The sequence below is a fragment of the Dama dama genome, chromosome 19, assembly GCF_033118175.1.
Source record: "Dama dama isolate Ldn47 chromosome 19, ASM3311817v1, whole genome shotgun sequence".
Lineage (NCBI taxonomy): Eukaryota > Metazoa > Chordata > Mammalia > Artiodactyla > Cervidae > Dama > Dama dama.
This window is the reverse complement of record NC_083699.1, coordinates 21,141,544-21,160,024: the sequence shown is the minus strand read 5'-3', so window position 1 is coordinate 21,160,024 and position 18,481 is coordinate 21,141,544. Positions and strand designations below refer to the sequence as shown.

Sequence of the window (18,481 nt, the reverse complement as noted above, 5' to 3'; positions counted from 1 at the left end):
TCTTTTTTGATTGATCCTTTGATCATTATGTAGTGTCCTTCTTTGTCTCTTTTCACTTCCTTTATTTGAAAGTCTATTTTATCTGATATGAGTATTGCGACTCCTGCTTTCTTTTGGTCTCCATTTGCATGAAATATTTTTCACAGAACTAGACCAAAAAATTTCACAATTTGTATGGAAATACAAAAAACCTCGAATAGCCAAAGTAATCTTGAGAAAGAAGAATGGAACTGGAGGAATCAACCTGCCTGACTTCAGACTCTACTACAAAGCCACAGTCATCAAGACAGTATGGTACTGGCACAAAGACAGAAATATGGATCAATGGAACAGAATAGAAAGCCCAGAGATAAATCCACGAACCTATGGACACCTTATCTTTGACAAAGGAGGCAAGGATATACAATGGAAAAAAGACAACCTCTTTAACAAGTGGTGCTGGGAAAACTGGTCAACCACTTGTAAAAGAATGAAACTAGAACACTTTCTAACACCATACACAAAAATAAACTCAAAATGGATTAAAGATCTAAATGTAAGACCAGAAACTATAAAACTCCTAGAGGAGAACATAGGCAAAACACTCTCCGACATAAATCAAAGCAAGATCCTCTATGACCCACCTCCCAGAATATTGGAAATAAAAGCAAAACTAAACAAATGGGACCTAATGAAACTTAAAAGCTTTTGCACTACAAAGGAAATTATAAGTAAGGTGAAAAGACAGCCCTCAGATTGGGAGAAAATAATAGCAAATGAAGAAACAGACAAAGGATTAATCTCAAAAATATACAAGCAACTCCTGAAGCTCAATTCCAGAAAAATAAATGACCCAAGCAAAAAATGGGCCAAAGAACTAAACAGACATTTCTCCAAAGAAGACATACAGATGGCTAACAAACACATGAAAAGATGCTCAACATCACTCATTATTAGAGAAATGCAAATCAAAACCACAATGAGGTACCATTACACACCAGTCAGGATGGCTGCTATCCAAAAGTCTACAAGCAATAAATGCTGGAGAGGGTGTGGAGAAAAGGGAACCCTCTTACACTGTTGCTGGGAATGCAAACTAGTACAGCCGCTATGGAAAACAGTGTGGAGATTTCTTAAAAAACTGGAAATAGAACTGCCATATGACCCAGCAATCCCACTTCTGGGCATACACACTGAGGAAACCAGATCTGAAAGAGACACGTGCACCCCAATGTTCATCGCAGCACTGTTTATAATAGCCAGGACATGGAAGCAACCTAGATGCCCATCAGCAGATGAATGGATAAGGAAGCTGTTGTACATATACACCATGGAATATTACTCAGCCGTTAAAAAGAATTCATTTGAACCAGTCCTAATGAGATGGATGAAGCTGGAGCCCATTATACAGAGTGAAGTAAGCCAGAAAGATAAAGAACATTACAGCATACTGACACATGTATATGGAATTTAGAAAGGTGATAACGATAACCCTATATGCAGAACAGAAAAAGAGACACAGAAATACAGAACAGACTTTTGAACTCTGTGGGAGAATGTGAGGGTGGGATATTTCAAAAGAACAGCATGTATACTATCTATGGTGAAACAGATCACCAGCCCAGGTGGGATGCACGAGACAAGTGCTCCGGCGTGGTGCACTGGGAAGACCCAGAGGAATCGGGTGGAGAGGGAGGTGGGAGGGGGGATCGGGATGGGGAATACATGTAAATCCATGGCTGATTCATATCAATGTATGACAAAACCCACTGGAAAAAAAAATAATAATAAAAAATAAAATAAAATAAAAAAATAAATAAATAAAGTAAAAAAAAAAAAAAAGAAAATGCATTTGATTTTCAAGTAATGCAATCTATTTGTTTTCCTTTGTGATTTCTTCTAATGTCTCCCTACTTAGAAAGTTGTCCTACATTTAAAATCAGATAAATTTCTCTTACTTTTTTTCTCCAATTTTTTCTCTTTCCAATGTCTCTCTTTAACATTTATCTTATGACTCCCTCTGTTATTTACTTTGACATATGGCAGAGATTGAAAATAGATTCCACCTCATATGCCAAGTTGATTCACTCACTCAATAAAAATGTATGCAGTGTTTACTATGTACCAGGCAGAGTGCTAGACATGATTGCAGAGGCAAATGTTGAGATGGATACTCAAGTCCCATTGGAAGTCCTTCAGTGAGAAAGTGCACTTCACTGATTGTCAGTGTCAGGAGGAGGGGAAACGAGTGGACTGGCAGCCTAGTGCTGGGGGTTTGCCCTCTTTTTGCATGTTGTGATATCAACTTACTCCTTATAGAAAAGCAGACCTGATGGTCACGGGATGTGCTTCATAACATTAAAGAGTACAAATGAGTAGAAAGCGTCATTATCCTGAAGAGAATAAACAGGTTCTCAGGAGTAAGTAAAAATATATGCCTTCCCTCCCATCACCCCTAATTTCACTTAATCACTTAAAAGTAGCAAGATATAATAAATTATCTTTTCTATAAGTATTTTAACATGGTTTCAATCATACTGTTTATGTGATTTTAGCTTTTACCTTTTCCATTTAACATTATGAGATATCTGCATATGTCATAAGCTTCTTAGTAAACACTGTATCTAATCATGATACATAAGTGGTTTTAAGTGGACCAATTACTCTTTTCAAAGTAGAGTTAGTTTCTTTTCTTAAATAGATATTTCTAACACTTTCTCTACTTGAGATATTATCAGATAGTCATGCCCGCTTTTTAGGGTATACACATTGAATCTAAGTGAATTAACACAAGCACACATTATCTTAGGTCCTCAAGCAAATTTCTTTTTCTATTAGCCAGACAATGTTTTAAATTTTCGTCTTTCATAACTCTTAAGACCATTCATTCAATAATTTATTGAGTCTCTAAATGGAATATAATCAATAATAGGGCACTTCCTTATGAAATAATGTTCCATATATTCCAATATACTTAAATGCAGTACTTTACATCCTTAACTTACCCCTCTCTACTAGCTCCTTTCCAAAACTGTTTAAGTGTATGCTAATCTAAAACAAAATCCCAAACTCTAAAACCAAACTTTTTCTCAACCTAGTTTCTCAGACCTCAAACTCCACCCAATCTTCTTTCTCAGCCTAACATAAACAAACGCAGGGTTCACTCTTACCAAACCTCTTCCCTTAATTATCTATTACCAATCTATTCATTGGAAGGACTGATGCTGAAGCTGAAGCTCCAATAATTCGGCCATGTGATGTGTAGAGCCAATTCACTGGAAAAGAACCTGATGCTGGGAAGAATTGAAGGCAGGAGGAGAAGGGGAGGACAGAGGATGAGACAGTTGGATGGCATCCCTAATTCACTGGACATGAGTTTGAGCAAATTCCGGGAGATTGTGAAGGACAGGGAAGCCTGCATTCCGCAGTCCATGAGGGTATCAAAGAGTCGGACCATGACTTAACGACTGAATAACAGCAACCAGCTTATTCCCTAAATCCTGCAATCTTCCACCTTACCCCTAATCAGTTAACTTTATGGTCTTATTTAGGCTTTATCTTAACTTGTCCTCTCTGTAACACTTCCATCTCTCTTCAAAGCACTCTCTTCCCCAACACCTTTGTTTCCATTGTTTTTTCTCTCACAAACCTTGTTCTTAAATCACCAATTCCTCCATTTATCGCAGGAGCATTTGAATGTACAGTAGAAACCCTCAACTCCAGATAAGGAATTCACAGGATCAGGGAAGGCTCTTCCCCTCTCTGTAAATGGGTTCCTTCCCCACCACACATCAGGGCTGAAAGCTTTTGGCACAAGAAAAATAATTTCCAAGTCATCTGTGTATATCTAACAACCTCTACCCTCAGTAGAGGCAAATTGTTTGTTCTAAAAACTGTTTATGCAATTGCATTTGTTATTTTTATTATGTAATTTAATCAAATGTTATATAAACTAACAAGATATGAGAGTAAAAAAAGAGTTTTTTCTATGAAAGTTAATATGAGTGGTTTGGAAAAGCTTCATAATGGTTGGTAACTTAAAGAAAAATTATGGTCAAGTGGAAAACAAGGCCAAGAAAAATATCTTTTTAAATCTAGATATGTTTTACATCTAGTGACCTTATCATGTAGGTGTCTTTAAGTTCTTACACCACTCAATAAAGATAAAACTGGAATCTGAATGATGCTCTATGGCTTAAATGACAAAGCTGAGCTCCAACCAACAACAGATCCACACACAAAGCAAAGACCTTGGCTCCACATTCAGAGATGATTAAAGGAAAGTATATTTATATGTTTTAAGATGTTTATGTATCACTTATTTTTCCCAGTTAGAACTGACTGATTAACCTGTTCCAACCGCATTGTCTAAGAAGCATTCATCAGAAGGATCTTGACTACATTACGAGACCTCTTCTTTCCTTGCTCTGCTGTCTCCCTGAGAAAATTAAATTTCTAACCAGAGCTTCAGTTTAGACTTTAAACAAATAAGCACCACACTGGTAAGTTCTTCACAGAGGGTCCAAGGTTCATTCATCATCAAATCCCCACTTTCTGCTGCCCTCACTGCATTGTACCTTATATGCAGTAACTACTTCAAAAATTGTTGTGATTTAAAGCATAATGAAAATATTAGTCCACAAATTACAACCCAAGAATTAGAAATCTGGTTGATAGTGGTGTATTACAAGAAAACTCCTCTGCTTTGAGGTCATAATTTGCCCCTTCCCAGCAATCAAAAGCAGCTCAATTGATAATTATAACTGCAAAATTATCAGTTTTAGTTGGGTGGTGGTTCAGTTGCTAAGTCATACCCGCATCTTTTGCAATTTCATGGACTGTAGTCCACCAGGCTCCTTTGTCCATGGGATTTTCTGGGCAAGAATAATGGAGTTGGTTGCCATTTCCTACTCCAGGGGATCTTCCTGACTCAGGGATCGAACCCACATCTCCTGCATTGCAGGCAGTCTTCTGCCTGAATGCTGATTCTTTACTGACTAAGCCATCAAAGAAGACCTTAAAGTTAATTTTTAAAAATCAACTGTAGTTTTCCAGAAATGTACACAAATTTGGGTGAATAATGACAAGGACCACTGTAGCTTTCAATTTTATCTAAATTAAGTCTGAAGTTTTGCTAGTCTCTTGAATCCTGGGGGTTTCATCTCTCAGAAGCAATTTCTTCTGAGATAGGCAGGACAGATATGATAACTTCTTCCATTTGACAAATGAGAGAATGAATGGCTACAGACTCACCCTTGACCTTATAGATAATTTGTGACTTACAGATATATTGTACCAGGCACTAGGTATTCTGAGTCACTTTTAAAAGTTCCAACACTCCTTTCCAATTGGGCAGGAAAATCAGAAACTGAATAGTGAAAAGTCAGACTCTTCAATCCACAAAGACCACTCCTCTTTTCATTAGGCTGGTGAGAACTATGCCTTCAGAGTTCAGCACTTTAACACATTTCCCCACAAAATCTTTGGGAGGAATAATGAGTTAATATTTTGGGGGGGCTCCAAAATCACTGTGGATGGTGACTGTGGCCATGAAATTAAAAGACGCTTACTCCTTGGAAGAAAAGCTATGACCAACCTAGACAGCATATTAAAAAGCAGAGATATTACTTTGCCAACAAAGGTCCATCCAGTCAAAGCTATGGTTTTTAAAGTAGTCATGTATGGATGTGAGAGTTGTACCATAAAGAAAGCTGAGTGCAGAAGAATTGACGCTTTTGAACTGTGGTGTTGGAGAAGACGCTTGAGAGTCCCTTGGACTGCAAGGAGATCAAACCAGTCCATCTTAAAGGACATCAATCCTGAATATTCATTGGAAGAACTGATGCTGAAACCGAAAATCCAATACTTTGGCCACCTGATGTGAAGAACTGACAGATTGGAAAAGACCCTGAAGCTGGGAAAGACTGAAGGCAAGAAAAGAGGATGACAGAGGATGAGATGGTTGGATGGCATCACCAACTCCATGGACATGAATTTGAGTAAGCTCCAGGAGTTGGTAATGGACGGGGAAGCCTGGCGTGCTGCAGTACATGGGGTCGCGAAGAGTCAGACATGACTGAGTAACTGAACTGAACTGAACTGGATGAGTTAATATTCATTCTCTAACATCTTTCTATTAATAAATATATCCAATTTGTTTTCCTTTAAGTAATTACCCGAGGAAAAGGAAAGGAAAGTAACAGGCATTTTGAGAAAGAATTTGTTACCTTTTTTTGCATTTTAAAAAATTGAGTTTCCTTGTCTGTGGGAAAAAACCTTTCCTTTTGAAACCATAATACTCTTGCTGAAGAAGGAGTCATCTTTGGCTTCCAGGAATCATTCTCCATCTAAGATTGACACTGTGTTTACCAAAATGAAAACTGATATTAATTGAAACTGGCTTTATTGTTTTGTTTTGGTCTTTTTGCTATTTACATTTTAGCTATACTTGTTTGTGACTATCATTCTGTCCTTAGTCCATGAATGTTTTTCTTATGCCTTCAACAGGGAATTCTCATCATCATAATAAAATTTCTAGGCAAATACTGATTTTTTATGGCATTCCTTTAATCCAACTCTTCCTTATCTTGTAAGTCTAAATTTACTTACCATTTGCACTACAATAACAAATAAATCACACAAACAGAAACTTAACCAGCATATTTTCTCAAGTTATGTGATGCTGAATGAAAGCTTCTGCTAGTGCACATCCAAACTGGTAGAACTACTCAGACCCACGAATCTACTTGCACAGTTTCAGAAATGGCATTCCTGGGAATGTATCCTTAAAAAATATAATTTGGTAGATATGAAAACAAACAAAAACCAAATAAAAATATTCACTATTAATTATTTAAAAACCATACAAATGGCTAAATATAGGAGACCGGCTAAGTAGGTATTGTGTGCGTGTGTGCTAAGTCGCTTCAGTTGTGTCTGACTCTTTGAGACCTTGTGGACTGTAGCTCACAAGGCTCCTCTGTCCATGGAATTCTCCAGGCAAAAATACTGGAGTAGGTTGCCATGCCTTCCTCCAGGGGATCTTCCTCACCCAGAGATTGAATCCGTGTTTCTTATGTCTCCTGCACCGGCAGGCAAGTGTTTACCACTAGAGTCACCTCAGTGAAAAGGAAGACATTTGAAAATATGATTTAAGACAATATAAAAAAACAAGATATTATAAAGGTAGTGGTAATTAAAAAGCATTATACAAAATAATATGCTATTTTATAGTTTTAATTAAATATAACTGCAGATGAGAAATAGATAGTAATACACAAAAATGGAAATAGTTGTTGTGCTAAATGAAAGAGTTGTTAATGAAACTTTTTTTCAGCAGTTATTATTATTGCTACTTCATTTTTGTTTGACTTTTAATTTTATTGATTTTTTAATTAATAAAGATGCTAATTTTCATGTAAAAATTGAGGTTTAACTGACATATAATATATTAGGTTAAAGAGTACAACATAACGATTTTATATTTATGTGGACTGTGAAATGCTCACTACAATAAGTCTAGTTATCATCCATCACCATACAAAGTTAGTTTCTTTTCTTGTGATGAGAATGTTTAAGATTAGATCCTTAAGTGAAAGTAAAGTCGCTCAGTCGTGTCTGACTCTTTTCGACCCCATGGACTGTAGCCTACCAGGCTCCTCAGTCCGTGGGATTTTTCTAGGCAAGAGTACTGGAATGGGTTGCCATTTCCTTCTCCAGGGGATCTTCCCGACCCAGGGATCAAACCTGGGTCTCCCGCATTGTAGGCAGACGCTTTACTGTCTGTAGCCACTAGGGAAGCCCAATTAGATTATATCCTTAGCAACTTTCAAATAAATATTACAATATTGAATACAGTCATTATGCTTGACATTACATCCTCATGACTTACTTTATAACTGGTCATTTGTACCTCTTTACCCTTTTCACTCATTTGTCCCACCCACCACCGACTTCCTCTCTTAGCAACTACCAACCTGTTCTCTACGAGATTGGTTTTCTTTTCTTTTGTTTGTTCATTTGTTATATTTTTTAGAGTCCACATGTAAGTGAAATGATTGATACTTTGGTTTATGTAGCATAATATCCTTAAGGTCCATCAATGTTGTCACAAATGGCAAGGTTTCTTTCTTTTTTTTAGCTGAGTAGTATTACATTATATATGACCCATTATATATACTATCTCCTTGACCCAGGGATCAAACCTAGTTCTCCTGCATTGCAACAGATTCTTTACCATCTGAACCACAAGGGAAGCCTCATTATATATGATACCACATCTTTATCCATTCATCTATCAGCAGAAACTTATATTATTATAAATAATACTGTAATGACAGGGAGGTTGCAGATATCTTTTTGAGTTAATGTTTTTATTTCCTTAGGACAAATACCCATGAATAGAATTGCTAGATTACATGGTAGTTCTATTTTTAATTTTTTGAGAAACCTCCATACTGTTTTACATACTGGCTACACCAATTTACATTCCCACCAAAAGTGCACAAGGGTCCCTTTCCTCCACATCCTCACCAGTGTTTGTTATTTTTTGTCTTTTTGATAAAGCCGTTCTAACAAGTATGAGGTAGTATCTTATTGTGGTTTTGACGTGCATCTCCCTGATGATTAGTGATGTTGAGCATCTTTTCATGTGCCTGTTGGCCATCCGTATGTCTTTGGAAAAGTGTCTGTTCTGGTCTTTTGCCCACTTTTAATTGGATTTTATTTTGCTATTGGTCTGTATGAGTTCCTTATATATTTTCAGTATTAACCTTTAATCATATATATGACTGGCAAACATCTTCTCCCATTCAATTGGCTGCCTTTTCATTTTGTTGATGGTCTCCTTTACTGGGAGGAAACTTAGTTGGATGTAGTTCCACTTATTTGTTTTGCTTATGCTCTCCTTGCTTCTCATTGCTGTTGTTCAGTCATTCACTCATGTCCAACTCTCTGCGACCCCTTGGACTACAGCACGCCAGACTCTCCTATTCTTTACTGTCTCAGGAGTTTGCTCAAACTCATGTCCATTGACTCAATGGTGCCATCTAACCAGCTCATCCTCTGTCACCCTCTTCTCCTCCTGCCCTCAGTATCTCCCAGCATCGGGGTCTTTTCCAATTAGCTGGTTCGTTGCATCAAGTTGCCAAAGTATTGCAGCTTCAATATCAGTCCTTTCAGTGAATATTCAGGGTTGATCTCCTTTAGGATTGACTGGGTTAGAGCTCCTTGCTGTCCAAGGGACTCTCAAGAGTCTTCTCCAACACCACAGTTTGAAAGTATTAATTCTTTGGTGCTCAGCCTTCTTTACAGTCCAACTATCACATCCGTACATGACTACTGGAAAAACCATAGCTGTGACTAGACGGACCTTTGTCAGCAAAGTGATGTCTCTGCTTTTTAATACGGTGTCTAGGTTTGTCACAGCTTTTCTTCCAAGAGCAAGCGTCTTTTCATTTCATGGCTGCAGTTACCATCTGCAGTGATTTTGGAGCCCACGAAAATAAAGTCTGTCACTGTTTCCATTTTTTCCCATCTGCCATGAAGTGATGGGACCGGATGCCATGATCTTAGTTTTCTGAATGTTGAGTTTTAAGCCAGCTTTTTCACCTTCATCAAGAGGCTTTTTAGTTCTTCTTCATTTTCTGCCATAAGGGTGGTGTTATCTGCATGTCTGAGGTTATTTATATTTCTCCTGGCAATCTTGATTCCAGCTTGCACTTCATCCAGTCTGGCATTTTGCATTATCTACTCTGCATCATGTTAAATAAGCAGGGTGACAATATACAGCCGTGACATACTCCTTTCTCAGTTTTGAACAAGTTCATTGTTCCATGTCCATCTATAACTGTCGCTTCTTGACCTGCATACAGGTTTCTCAGGAGGTAAGGTGGTCTGGTATTCCCATGTCTTTAAGAATTTTCCACAGTGTGTTGTGATCCATGCAGCCAAGGCTTTGGCTGAGTCAATTAAGCAGAAGTAGATGTTTTCCTGGAATTTCCTTGCTTTTTCTATGATCCAGTGGATGTTGGCAATTTTATCCCTGGTTCCTCTGCCTTTTCTAAATCCTGGTCTTATGGTTTCAGGCGTTACATTCAAATATTTAACCCATTTTGACCTAATTTTTGTATGTGGTGTAAGACAGTGATCTAGCTTCATACTTTTGCATGTGGTTGTCCAGTTTTCCCAGCACCATTTATTTAAGAGCATGTTCTTTTCCCATTGTATATTCTTTGCTCCTTTGTCACAAATTAATTGATCATATATGCATGGGTTTATGTCTGAGGTGTCTATTCTGTTCATTGATCTATGTATCTGTTTCTATGCCAATACCATACTGTTTTGATTCCTATGGCTTTGTAATAAAGTTTGAAAACAGGGAGTATGATGTCTCCAGCTTTGTTCTTTCTCGAAATTGCTTTGGATATCTTGGAGCTTTTGTAGTCTACACAGATTTTAGAATTGTTCTATATCTGTGAAAATGCCATGGAGTTTTGATAGGGATTGCAATGAATCTGTAGATTGCTTTGAGTAATAAGGATATTTTAACACATTAATTTTTTCAAATCCATGAGTACAGGATATCTTTCAATTTAAGTGTCTCATTCAATTTCTTTCATCCAAGTCTTATAGATTTCACTTACAGGCCTTTTATCTTTTTGGTTGAATTTATTTGTAGGTATTCAATGCAATTGCAAATGATATTGTTTTCTTAACTTCCCTCTCTGATCACTCATTCTAGTGTATGCATATAGCCAATATTTGTATTCTGATTTTGTATCCCATAACTTAGCTGGATTTGTTTATTATTTCTAAAAGCTATCTTTTTTTTTTTTGGTGTAATCTTCAGAGTTTTCTACATAGAAAACAGTATCATCTGCAAATAGTGTCAGTTTTACATCTTCCTTTCCAATATAAATGCCTTTTATTTCCTTTTTCTACCTGATGACTATGACTAGGACTTCCAATATTGTGTTGAGTAAAAGTGGCAAGAGTAGGCACCCTTTTCTTGTTTCTGGTTTTAGAGCTGAAAGCTTTTCACTTGTCAGTATGATGCTAACTATGGGCATGTCGTATGTGAACTTTATTCAGTTCAGTTCAGTCGTTCAGTCGTGTCCAACTCTTTGCGACCCCATGAATTGCAGCACGCCAGGCCTCCCTGTCCATCACCAACTCTCGGAGTCAACCCAAACCCATGTCCATTGAGTCGGTGATGCCATCCAGCCATCTCATCCTCTGTCGTCCCCTTCTCCTCCTGCCCTCAATCCCTCCCAGCATTGGGGTCTTTTCCAATGAGTCAACTCTTCACATCAGGTGGCCAAAGTATTGGAGTTTCAGGTTCAACATCAGTCCTTCCAATGGACACCCAGGACTGATCTTCTTTAGGATGGACTGGTTGGATCTCCTTGCAGTCCAAGGGACTCTCAAGAGTCTTCTCCAACACCACTGTTCAAAAGGATCAATTCTTCGGCACTCAGCTTTCTTTACAGTCCAACTCTCATATCCATACATGACCACTGGAAAAACCATAGCCTTGACTAGATGGAACTTTGTTGGCAAAGTAATGCTCTGCTTTTTAATATGCTGTCTAGGTTGGTCATAACTTTCCTTCCAAGGAGTAAGCGTCTTTTAATTTCATGGCTGCAATCACCATATGCAGTGATTTTGGAGCCCCAAAAAATAAAGTCAGCCACAGTTTCCACTGTTTCCCCATCTATTTGCCATGAAGTGATGGGACCAGATGCCATGATCTTAGTTTTCTGAATGTTGAGCTTTAAGCCAACCTTTTCACTCTCCTCTTTCACTTTCATCAAGAGCTTCTTTAGTTCTTCTTCACTTTCTGCCATAAGGGTGGTGTCATCTGCACATCTGAGGTTATTGGTATTTCTCCTGGCAATCTTGATTCCAGCTTGTGCTTCATCCAGCCCAGCGCTTCTCATGATGTACTCTGCATATAAGTTAAATAAGCAGGGTGACAATATACAGCCTTGATGTACTCCTTTTCCTATTTGGAACCAGTCTGTTGTTCCATGTCCAGTTCTAACTGTTGCTTCTTGACCTGCATACAGATTTCTCAAGAGGCAGGTCAGGTGGTCTGGTATTCCCATCTCTTGAAGAATTTTCCACAGTTTATTGTGATCCACAGTCAAAGGCTTTGGCATAGTCAATAAAGCAGAAATACATGTCTTTCTGGAACTCTCTTTCTTTTTTGATGATTCAGCAGATGTTGGCAATTTGATCTCTCGTTCCTCTGCCTTTTCTAAAACCAGCTTGAACATCTGGAAGTTCACGGTTCACGTATTGCTGAAGCCTGGCTTGGAGAATTTTAAGCATCTCTTTACTAGCGTGTGAGATGAATGCAATTGTGCGGTAGTTTGAGCATTCTTTGGCATTGCTTTTCTTTGGGAATTTGTGTCTATAGCCACTTTATTGAGATTGAGGTGAGGATTTCTCAATTTGTAAAGAGGTTTAAATAAAAAATTTACTCTAGGATCCTGACCATTATTAATTTAAAGTCAGCAATTTTTAAAACTTGGGCTTCCCTAGCGGCTCAGTGGTATAGAATTTGTCTGCCACTGCAGGAGATGCAGGTTCAATCCCTGGGTGGGGAAGATCTCCTGGAGAAGGACATGGCAACCAACTCCAGTATTCTTATCTGGGAAATCCCATGTACAGAGGAACCTGGCAGGCTATAGTCCATGGGGTCAAAAAACAGTCTTGTTTTGTCTAGCAACTAAACAACAACAATTTTTATAAATTAGCTATATGCCTCAACTATAATTTTCTTACCTTTCCCTATTTTGAAAAGTAACAAGCTTTATAAAAATGATAAATTTACTGGAGAGAATACTAAGGTTCCCAAATGTTGCTTCCATCTGTCTGTCCTAAGTCGCATCCAACTCTCTATGACCCTATGGACTGCAGTCTGCCAGGCTCCCATGTCAGTGTCGGGATTCTCCAGGCAAGGATACTGGAGTGAGCTGCCATGCCCTCCTCCAGGGGGTCTTCCCAACCCAGGGATCGAACCCAGGTCTCCCACATTTCAGGTGGATTCTTTACCAGCTGAGCTACCAGGGAAGCCCGAATGTTGCCTCAGACCTTCTCAAATATAACATCTTGAATCTCTTGAATTTCTTCCACTTTTAGGAATAAGACATTAACTTGGTGAAATTCCTCTAGATTTACAATTTTGAAATTATTCAAAATGTTAAATATAATGGCATATAGAAATATAATTATATAATACCATTTTTAAATGCTAAAGAAACAGAAACAAAATAGAACTTACAACACATCTAGCAAGACCAATATGAATAGCTCTACCTAAAGGCAGAGTTATGTAAATTCAATTTATAGGCCTTGAATAGCTTCCCCAATATTGGCCTTTGAAAAGCTCTACACTGATGTTTTCTAGAAACTAGCAGCACACTTCACCTTGGAAAAGTAATACTGTAAAGACACTGCCATTAGTGATTTTATGTACTTCTACATAACCTTCTTGAATTTGAAATAATGGATAAGTTCAGGTAATAATTTTTGCTCTCTTTCAAATTTTATGACTAAAATATTGAGTTGTGTTTTATGACTTACATTTATTATATTCTGTAGAGTCAGCCAGCAGCTTTAGGCAAAGAATACCTTTGCAGTCAGAAATAAGACTCTGGGAAGAAATCAGAGGTTTAAAATGAGTAATCATATATTCTGGAAGCAGAGGAATTTTCCAAAGATTTTGAAAACCAACCAAATATTGCATACTGTGTAATATATGAGTAATAATTTTCCAACTGTCTATACAGTTTCTTTTTCTTTTGTGGCTAGGATAATTATCTATTCATGTATGGGCCAGGATTGTTGCTATAAAACTTAATTTCTTCCAGAGCAGTTTAGGTAGTTTTTTTGGAGGAAGAGTTTGTTTAACAAATTGCACACTGACAATGGTAAGATATTTTTAGTTAAGAGGAATTCTGACAAGGTCGCAGCAATTATCCAGTCTCAGTTTTCAATCTCAAGAGTCACACTGAAAGAATGAAATTTAAACACTGTAGATTTAAACATGGTAGATTCAAAAACAAGTAAGCCTACTTAATATTTGCATGACAGGACAAAACATGGAAACTTTAGATCTTTTTCTCTTTAAATTAGGTTCTCACTCTAATGGACCAGATATAATCTGCTAATATAACTTGTTTAAAAAGAATGAGAACATGGCTTCTATAGGAGAAAGAGATGGAAAGGACAGGGTTCTGACCTGGATTATGATCCTGTTGTGCTCCTAGCTTTCTAGAAGGTTCTAGAGCTGTCACAGTACTTTGATAAGCTTTGCTTTATTTACCAATATGTGAAGCGAATATTTAACCTGGCTGTGATGGGTAAGATAGTATATTTATAACTAAAAGCATTTAAAGAAATAATATAAGTTATCATTTATTAGGGAAAAGCACAAGTCAGGCTCACTGAGTTTTACCATAGTATGAACATCACACGCTGCTGCTGCTTAGCCGCTTCAGTGGTGTCTGACTCTGTGCGACCCTATGGACTGCAGCCCACCAGGCTCCTCTGTCTATGGGATTCTCCAGGCAAGAGTCCTGGAGTGGGTTGCCATGCCCTCCTGCAGGGGATCTTTCTGACCCAGGGATCAAAGCCGGTTCTCCTGCATTGCAGGCAGATTATTTACCATCTGAGCCACCAGGGAAGCCCTCAGACTAGCTAGATTGTAAATTCGGTTTATTTTATGGCTTTTAACATCAGAGCCCACCTAAAAAAGTTCTGCACGGAGGCTGTCCTTAAGCAGTAGTTGTGGCTAAACAGATCTACTCTCATTTCGAGGACTCACTGGCTATTATTGACCGTGGTGACTAAAATCTGGTTAAAGTATCTCAAAAATTATGCAGTATGTGATAAATCACACTACTAAGGCATTTGAGAAATAATTTACTTTTTTAGAATTTAGGTCAAGAGCAAAAGCAAAATTATCAGTTACGCATAAACTCAATTTTCTTTCCCTTCAAGAACTTAGAACAAATGTGCTATGGATTTTCTCTGAAGAGGTTTGTAGTTATTATGTTTGTTTTACTTGGTTTTTTACATAGGGAATCTTACTGGTCTTTAAAATGCAACTTAGCAGTGTAACTGATGTATTTTTTGCCACTAATAAAACCAATACATATGACAACATGAATGTATACTCATTTCAGCCTCTAAGATTTGTTTTTAAATTATTCTGTTCGCAGCCAGGAGAAAAACATGAGATCATTTCTTTCCCTTCTGCCAAAGACAAGCTGATTTCCCCAACCCACGTGGGCAGTGAAGCGGTAAGTCTACCACCGTAGCGTGCTCATAAGTCTCCAGACCAGTGATCTGTGGGGACCAGTGACCAGTGGGGACCAGTGACCAGACCAGTGACCTGTGGGGACGCGCTAGGACACGGGATGGGGCAAGACTCAGTAGGCAAGGCATCTCTGGTTCACAAGAAAACTGTGGTCATTTAGCGGCGTGTGTCTGCCGCATCTGCCCACTGGACAGGGAAAGAAGGAAAGGTGCTCTGGGCAGAGTACACGGTTGTTCCCATTCACTCTCGCCCACTTCATACACCGTATTCCTCCCCCACGTGCTTTCCAAGCGCAGGATCACAGATACGCTTCCACGCGCGCGCGCGCACACACACACACACACACCCCGTCTCACGGTTGTTCCCATTCACTCTCGCCCACTTCATACACCGTATTCCTCCCCCACGTGCTTTCCAAGCGCAGGATCACAGATACGCTTCCACGCGCACGCACACACACACACACACACACACACACACACACACACACACCCCGTCTCTCTCCCAGGCGCCAGCCGGGACTCGCCTCTCGCGCACCCCAACCTCCCTGCGGCTGGATCCACGGCCTCTTCCCATCACCCGCACTCCACGTGGGCGTAACCCGGCGCCAGGCGGCCCGGCTGCCCAAGGAGCCCTTCGCCTCAACCAGGAGCTCGAGGGAGGGCGCGGCTCAGGGGCCGGACGGACAAAGCGGGCGTCCAATCGAGCCCGGGACTGCCTCCCCGAAGGGAGGGAGCGGCGGCTCGGACCGGCCCAATGAGCGGGGAGCCCGAGTGGGACTTCCTCCCGGAATCCCGTCGGCCAAAATAGCGGGGCCGCGGGTGACACGTAAGTTGGGTGGGAGGCGGCGGCCGCTGAGGTTCGGCAGCCCCGTCAGTGACCCCGGCCCGCGGTCCCCCCAAACTCGGCCGGGGCAGCCGGTCGCCCACCCAGCTCCTCAGCCCCGCGGGCCGCGCGCCGAGAGGCTGCCTGCAGTCCGGCTCCCTTTGTTGGGCGCGCACCCCCTCCTTTTGGTGGCCACAAAGTCGCGCAGTGGGAGCCACCGCGAGGGGGCGGGGAGCGGCCGGGGCGGGACTCCGAGCGCCGCCGGGGGCAGCCGGGCCACAAAGTGGGGAGGAAGGAGAGAGGCAGGCGGCGTCGGGGGACCGGCGCGAGGACAGCCCGCCGGAAAGTATGCGGAGGGCCCCCTCCCGGGCCCGGGCACTCGCGGAGAGTCAGCCTAGCAAAAGTTTGGCGGCGGCGGCGGCTGCCTCGGCGGCGTCGATGGCTGCGCGCCCCGCGGCGCGCGGGGGCTGAGCGGGCGCCACTTCCCCTCCGGCCCGGCTTTTGTGTCTCGCGTCTCCTCCTCATGCTGCGTCCGGCCACCTCCTTCGGCGGCCGCTGTTGAGGCGCTTGCTCGGGCCGAGAGGAGGAAGGCACGGCGGCGGCGCGGACGGCCGCGGCGCGGGGCCCCGGCGGGACTATGGGAAACGGGATGTGCTCCCGAAAGCAGAAGCGGATCTTCCAGACGCTGCTGCTGCTAACCGTGGTGTTCGGCTTTCTCTATGGCGCGATGCTCTACTACGAGCTGCAGACGCAGCTGCGGAAAGCCGAGGCGGTGGCGCTCAAGTACCAGCAGCACCAGGAGTCCCTTTCCGCCCAGTTACAAGGTACGGTTAACGGGATGCGCGCGGCCAGTGGCCAAGTTTGCCCCGCGCCTCCAGCCCTGGCTGGAAAAGTGGCTTTGGCGAGCCGTTGGCCCTGCGGGCGCCGCCACCTCTGACCTTCAGGGACAGCAGAGGCGAGCCCCTGCGGACCCCGGAGTGTCAGAGGAGATGACACCTCCCCATCCTCCGGCCTCCTCCGGCGGTTACATTTGAAATTGGCAGTACAACCCGGGTCCCACTGGGCGATAGGATGGGCGGGTGCACTCTGAGTCTATTACCCCAGCACTTGTCAATTGTCGGAAGGCCCAGCTGCCATCTAGGCAGACAAACCAGGATCCCTGCCTCCGCTCTGCCAGCGCATCCGGAGGAGCTTGGTTTTCTGGTTTCTAGGTATTTGCTTTTCAGATGACTTTGTCAGTAGCCTAAGAAATGGGCAGATTGGCCGAGGCTTCTCAAACTCCGCTGTTTTTCCCCCAAGGAAGTTAAGCCTGAGTCAGTGGTCCGAACTAATGCCCTATTTGAAAGATACTTGCTTAGTATCTTATTTCTGCTAACTCGGTAGTGTGACTTCAGAGATGTTCAGTGTGTTGGGGGAAGTCCACACTACTGTTCGCCATCCTGCAGGTATGTTTTTGGAAAAAAATTTTAAAAAGGTTGAATTGTTTTCCTAATTAACTTTTAGTTTGTCCCAGAGTGGGGTGGGTGGGTGCAGGTGTGTGTGTGTCTCTATGTTACAGTTAGCCTTGAGAAGCGCAAGAGGAGAAACCTGGTTTTTCACTTTGCCAAATACACAGCACGCCCAATGTGAGCAAGACCTGCAGAATGACTTAAGCTCCTAATTCTTCTATTTTAGAATCCCATTTAATGTAAATTTCAGGCACATAAATGATGCGTGACTGCAAATTCAGAACCAGGTGGCCTTGTTAAGAGCAGCGTCATCCTGTAAATATTTTTTGAAAGCTTTTTCTTGTACTCCCGGTTAGTTTTCAACACTCATGCAGCCCTCTCCCTAACCAGAACAAGTAATAATGGTAAAGGCTGTGAGTAGTGAAATGTTGACAGTCTTTGCTGATAATGCAAATAGAGCTTATTTCACATTACGAGGAAGATACAGGCTGTATGGCTGGTTTCTGTCAGTGTGTATTTATACAAATGTAAAACAGATGCCTTAGCTATTTTGAATGTTCTCTCTAGTGAAAAAAAAAATAATAATAAAAAAAGATCCACAGCTTCTTCTTGGTCTTATTTGTTTTTCCCAGTTTAGAAGTAAAGGAAGTATTTTTAGCTTACTAAAGCTATGTCACCACAGGCAATGAAAATATGTGAGCTGGGTTTGTTTCAAAAGGAAAATCTGTTTTGATTCAGCCTTAGGTTAAAAAGTTTTTTTTTTCTGTAAAATGTGTTGAAATTTACCCATGAATTACTGTTGGTTTGCAAAGCATGGGTATTTATTTATTTACTCAGAAGACACTAGTGTTTCCTGGTGAAGTTCAGTGCAGTTAGATCCAGGGCAATATTTGCCATTTAG

At 41.0% G+C, this 18,481-nt stretch overlaps 1 protein-coding gene across 4 annotated transcripts in view; it reads left to right on the top strand.

Moving 5' to 3' along the window:
* The first annotated feature begins 16,128 nt into the window (after positions 1 to 16,128).
* Positions 16,129 to 18,481, top strand: part of GOLIM4 (golgi integral membrane protein 4) — a 79,662-nt gene continuing 77,309 nt past the window's right edge. For 2 of the 4 annotated variants that reach the window (XM_061168274.1, XM_061168273.1), the window contains exon 1: positions 16,130 to 16,956. In XM_061168274.1, the coding sequence (XP_061024257.1) occupies positions 16,770 to 16,956 (187 nt within the window). In that variant the 5' untranslated portion in view covers positions 16,130 to 16,769. Of the gene's footprint in view, positions 16,957 to 18,481 lie in introns of all 4 variants that reach the window. The other 2 variants (XM_061168275.1, XM_061168272.1) reach the window with 2 other exon arrangements.